General features: G+C 36.6%; 1 protein-coding gene across 4 annotated transcripts in view; it reads right to left on the bottom strand.

Moving 5' to 3' along the window:
• Positions 1 to 6,202, bottom strand: part of Ate1 (arginyltransferase 1) — a 113,268-nt gene that overhangs the window by 96,373 nt on the left and 10,693 nt on the right. For 2 of the 4 annotated variants that reach the window (XM_031388522.1, XM_031388524.1), the window contains exons 4-7: positions 5,801 to 5,904; positions 3,943 to 4,197; positions 2,535 to 2,761; positions 90 to 218 (exon numbers count right to left, since the gene is read on the bottom strand). In XM_031388522.1, the coding sequence (XP_031244382.1) occupies positions 90 to 218; positions 2,535 to 2,761; positions 3,943 to 4,197; positions 5,801 to 5,904 (715 nt within the window). The remainder of the gene's footprint in view (positions 1 to 89; positions 219 to 2,534; positions 2,762 to 3,942; positions 4,198 to 5,800; positions 5,905 to 6,202) is intronic. The other 2 variants (XM_031388521.1, XM_031388523.1) reach the window with 1 other exon arrangement.

The raw sequence follows: 6,202 nt of genomic DNA on the forward strand, positions 1-6,202 counted from the left end.
AGTCTTATCTTTGTGCAGTTATGCTACAAATTGGATATAAACAAAAATATAGTACAATTATACCAAAATCTCATACTTGGCCTGCTGACCTGGCTCACGGTTGGCTTATCAGGTGGATCCTTGTGAATAATCATCTGGTAACGTTTATAGACCTGGTAAGACTCCTGAAATGTGGCTTTGAACTGAGGACTTGGTGGAGAAGATCTTACCACCCTCACCTTCAGAAGGAGTTAAAAAACAATGTTTATTAATTCATTCACTGATTCAATTCTACAGAATATGCACTAACAGAAACGCTCAACCGAAAAATCACGTTTCAAATAATGCTAAAGCATAAACATGTATTTTAACATTAAAAATCAGCTAAGTTAGCAAATGCAGAAAGTTATTCATATAATCTACAGTCTACTTAAAGAAAGCAAGAGAAGATTCCCTCTAAATATAAGCCTCACCTCTGACAAATTAAAAGCACTCATCTCTACTGTAAACTGACAGGTTACTCTTAGCTGTGGTAACACAAACACTCTTCGAATTTTAGTTGTCCACAACTTACTAAAAGTCAGTCAGACACACTAAAAACTGTAAATATACCTCTAAGTAGCTTTATTCATCATTAGTAACTAAACTTACAACTGTGTAACTATGAGAGGAAACTCTCACAAAGTGTGTACATGTCACTGTAGAGTTAAAAGCACTATTATGTTTCCTTTATAATTATCTTACAATGTCAACATCTTGGACAAATAATCAGAGCTTTCAGTACCTTAAATGAAGATAAGTTAAAAATGGTAACTCAGAACAGGACTAGCTAACATTTATCTTAACATTAATTACTAACAGTTAAGATGCATTAGTAAAATAGCAGCAAAAGGAAATTAAATGCAATACAATGAGGACATAATGGGGCATTTCATGTTGGCAAAGGAAAAAGAGTGACACCCAGCAGGTAACAAATCCCTCACATCCTGGGTACTACCATATTAAAAATGTAAATGCTGAGACCTACAGAACTGTCATTTGAGGTGAGGCTGATTCTCTGAATACCCTACTTATGATCAAAGGATAAAGGCCCCTTTATATTTTAAGTAGTATATTCAATTCTCTAAAATTCTGAAAGGAAGAAAGTTAGTAACAGTAACAAAGTAACAAGTAGTTGTAATAGCCAAAGTTGTTAAAATTTGTCTGATAAATATTCTTTAAAGTTTCTGTGTGTCTGTGCATGTAGTACATGCCTATGTTTAGCAAGCTGAATGTAGCTTTATTGCTTTACATATTAATGCCTCTCCCTGAACCAGAAGCTCACCATTTTGGCTAGGTAAGTTGGCTAGCCAACAAGCTCTGACATCTGCCTGCCTAAACCTCCCAAAATTGGGGTTACAAGCACACACAGCCATGAATATATGGCAGCTAGAGAGTCAAACTAAGGTCTTCACTCTTCCCCACTGAGCCATCACTTCAGCCCCATTAAGATTAGCATTAATGTCCTTGGATATTAAGCTACAAATTCAAATCAAGCATGAGGATATTTTTACATCATTATGGCTAACATCTTTAAAATAATTTTAATATATAATTAATATTGAATTTTTTAATTTGTTATTGAAATATAAAAGTTTGAAAAAAATAGGAATTTGGCACAAAAATTTTAGCTGATTGGCTGGGATTTCTTAATGAGAAAGGATTTGGTAGTTGTGCTGGCTAATTTTATGTCAACTTGACACAAGCCTGAGTTACCTGACAGGAAGGAATATCAATTGAAAACTGTTCCTATAATATCTGGTTGTGGGGTATTTTTTAAATTAATGATTGATAAGAAAGGGTCCACCCCACTCAGTGATGTCCTGAATTCTATAAGAAAGGGGGCTGAGCATGCCATAGGAAGAAAGCCAGTAAGCAGCGCCCCTCCTCAGCCTTTGCAGCAGCTCCTGCCTCCAGGTTCCTGCCCTGATTGAGTTCCTATCCTGATTTTCTTCAGTGATGAGCCGTGATGTGGGAAGTGTAGCCAAATAAACTCTTTCCTCCGCACCTTACTTTGGGGCTATGGTGTTTGTTAATATTAGCATATTAAAGGCTGTACAGTAACCCTGACTAGGTCAGTAGTATAAGTCAGTACAGGTTTGTATATATGGCAACAGTGCTACCTTGATCAAAATCTAGATTGAAATATGATGATAAAACTAATTTGTTTATTATGTTCTAGTCTTTTAATATCTAAATTATCTTTTGCCATTTTAATTTCTAAGATAAAATTAATTTTACAATATTTCTGTTTTTATAAACTACTTAATTACAATCAAGTAACACAAAAAAGCCAGAGTACACTGCTTAAAAACATGCTACAAATAAATTTTTAAAGCAATATTACTAGTTGCCTAAAATATTTTCAAAAGCTCTTAAAGAACTTTCTCATATAGCAGTTGACTTATGGTAACAGAAATGCTAAATAGTAGAATACTAACTGGTAGGTATCAGTGCAAAGAAAATAAGTACCCAACAAAAATCACAATGTGACCAGTCACAGAAACCTTGAGTACCTCTAACTTGTGCGATGAGTTTTCTGGTAAAGATTCAAAAATCAAATCTTCAAGTGACTTGGGCTGGTTGGATTTAGCCTTGGGTAACAAGCACACTGGCTGACCCTGAGCCTGGAAACCCTCAAAGGCTCCAGCTGAGTTCTGCTGCATCAGTTTTAACCTTTTCCTTTCTTTCCTCATTTCCTTTGCTTTTCGACATGGAGGCTTACTCAAATCAGCCCCTTTACCTAAAAAGAATGTCAAAACATTAGACCAATGACATTTGCCTCTAGAACTGTCTTTTTCAAATACTATAGATTACATAGAGTAAGTCCAAAGAGTTCACAGTTAAGTTTTACAGGATCATTAAAATTCTTAGCTGTCAAAGGTGGCAAAAGGTCACACAAATGTCTCAAGGCAGCTCTATTACTGAAAGATGTTTATCTGTTCATTCATTCAGCCGTTTTAAACATCTGCCCACTCTTCTGTTTCTCCAAGTAGAAATCAGCACTTCAAGGATCTTCTACCTCTGTGGCCCACATTTCCAGGGATATTTTAAATCTAGAACAAACTTTGGTGGGTGATTGTTGTAATATTTCTTTTAATTATGAAGAATCCTTGGGGCTGGAGAGATGGCTCAGCAGTTAAGAGCACTGACTGCTCTTCCAGAGGTGCTGAGTTCAATTCCCAGCAACCATAAGGTGGCTCACAACCATCAACAATGGAATTTGATGCCCTTTTCTGGAGTGTCTGAAGATAGCTACAGTGTACTCACATATATAAAAATAAACAAATCTTTAAAAAAAAAAATCCTTGCTCACTTTAACATATTTGTGTCTCCAATTACACTCTGTACTCAACAGAGTTCAGGTTGATGAATTGTTCTAATTTTTAAAACCATGTATTAATGCATCCTATTGTAACCAGTAACAACTGAGTAACCTAGACATTATATATTTCCTGAAAGAACATGCAACCACCCTTAAAGTAACCTCAAACCTCAACTGTCCACAAATAAATAATTAGCTAATCTGATTAAGATTTTTCCCCAAGCCAAATGTGGTAAAGCATTCCTTTAATCCCAGCACTCAGGAAGCAGAAACAGGCTGATCTCTGAGTTCGAGACCAGCCTGGTATACAGAGTGAGTTCCAGGGCAGCCAGGGCTACAAAGAAAAACCTGTCTTGAAAGTCAAATTAGGAAAGGGAAGGAAGAGGGAGTGGGAAAGGGGAAGGGAAGTAGAGAAAAGATAAAAGAAAAGAGAAGAGAAGAGAAGAGAAGAGAAGAGAAGAGAAGAGAAGAGAAGAGAAGGAGGGAAAAAAAAACTTACCCCACCCCATCCCATCCCCGCCCCCTCAAAAATAACAACACAAGAAAATCTAATCCAAGTCTGCAGGTATAACTATCAAGTGATACAAACTTTACACTACCTGGCTTAGGACCAATATGAACTTTGATTGATTGTGATGGTTCACCAGAGGCCAACTTCTCCTCTATAGCTTGTGGATGAATTAATTCTTTAGACTCTTCTTTCTTTAAAGTCTTTTCCTTCTCCTTCTCTTCACTCTCTATGCTTCCTTTGAGGTCACTGCTGAGTGTTTTAAGATCACACTTTATATCCAACTTGTTCATTAATGCAAAGTCACCATCAACAGCATCCTCCATTGTAGAATCCATGGGCTCATCTACAAATGAGAAAACAATGAAAGGCCCATCATCAGCTGTATTATTTGACACATTTAGGATTATATAACGGTAAGTAATCCTGTTACTCTGACTGCCAAATCCATGGCATGCCTTACAAAGCAAGGGAACTACTTCACCTGAGTTACGGTGTTCTAGCAGGAGAATGTACGTCACTGCACCAGGATGGGATATATTCAACTGATATAACAAATCTTGACTCACTTAAAGAAAATTGTGACCTAAGATTTCACCCCTTCCCCCTTGGCCTGGTGATTCTATCACCACCTATAATATCAGTTTTAGACACAATTGAGAAGCCTATAACAAGTTAAACAAAGAGCCAAATGTGCATGCCACATGAAAATACAGGCAATCAATTTACCTATGGACTGTGATTTCTAGACACCAAAAGAAATTCAAAGCTTAATTTAATTCTTACAATTATGTATATATAATACTCCAACAGAGGTACACCAAAACTATTTCCAAGGCTCTATTTAGCACCTAATCTCTAAAACCCAGTCTTCTGGCCTCTTTGCTAACCCCAGTTAAGCCACACCTACTCTAGGACAGTCCATGGAACCCAAAGAACCTAAATGCTTGGTCAGCCATTGTCTTTCCAGTGGTCAAGACAGTTACCACAGCACTCACAGGCACTGAAAACCTACTTGTGGAATGAGTGAATAAACTAAAACTAGGGTAGGGAGTTCCCAGGATTAGGTGCTTCCTATGGCAGTAGTGAGAAATAGCTCAGAGAATGACACTCCCCAAATTAAATATCAATTATAGGAGAACTTAAAAAGTTTAAAAATTAAAACACTGAAAAGAAAATCTGAACAAGTAACATAAAGTAAATGATACTAATAATCTTTTAGGTATAGGGAAATCACTGATAACTTAAAATTGACCAGATAACTAAAGACAAGTTCATAAAATACTGTTTAGTGAAAAAAAGCATTTTTTTATTCTATTGTGCATTTGTCCTGCCTGCTGTATGAAGAACAGAAGACAACTTTCAGGAGTCAGCCATTGCCTTCTACCTTGTTTGTAAATGAATGTCTCACTTTTTCTTCTGCTGTGCTGTGTACTCCAGGCCTAGGTCCTGAACTGTAAGCTTAGGGCAATTCTCTCATCTCCAGCTCCCATGTTCACTAGGGTTACACAACACTATTTCCAGGTTTTCACCTGGACTCCAGGATCCAACCTAGGGAGTCAGGCTTGCACAACAGTGCAGTTACCTGCTGAGTAATCTCTCCCTCATTTGATCATCTGCTCAGAGACATCATTAGAATCAAGTCAGATGGGTTGTCAAAGCATTTGAATAAAACACTTCAATTTAAAAAACTCATGTTTTACAATGACCCTTAATTTTCTTTTAAAGACAGGCTCTGTTAGTCTGTACTCCCTACATCCTTATTGAAGGATCTAGTGAGACAAATGGTGGTGTCACTACATCACTGGCCTTATGACATTAGTAAAGGATTATTTTATAAAAACCTCCTCCCCTTGCCTGACCTGATTTAGCCATGTAAAAGAAGGAGCCTTGGAGAGATACATTTTAATGTTCACAGCAAATAGTTTCCAGACTGGATCTCATCTTACCCTCACAATTGCCTTTCGAGATCTCTCCTTTAGCCAGAAATTTCAGCATTTTTTTCAAAACTTTCTTGTGAGATTTTGATGGCTGAAACTGTAAAGGATGACACCTAAAAAAGCAAATAAATATTTTTAAAAGTGAACTAAAGCTTTTAGTAAGATCGGTTCAGGATAGTATATTGTAGATTGCAGCAAATTTCATGCTTGGGGTTTTTTAATCCTACTCCAAATCTCACTGTAACTACAGTTAAGGGATTTCTTTAAAAGGTTAAGAAGAAAAAAAAGGAGGAAAAGAAGAAAAAAAAACATAAACCAGGAGAAAAAGAGAAGGCAAAAAAATACTGGAAGGTAGAACACATAGATAGATAGATAGATAGATAGATAGATAGATAGATAGATAGATAGATA

This window comes from Mastomys coucha, unplaced genomic scaffold (assembly GCF_008632895.1).
Source record: "Mastomys coucha isolate ucsf_1 unplaced genomic scaffold, UCSF_Mcou_1 pScaffold21, whole genome shotgun sequence".
Lineage (NCBI taxonomy): Eukaryota > Metazoa > Chordata > Mammalia > Rodentia > Muridae > Mastomys > Mastomys coucha.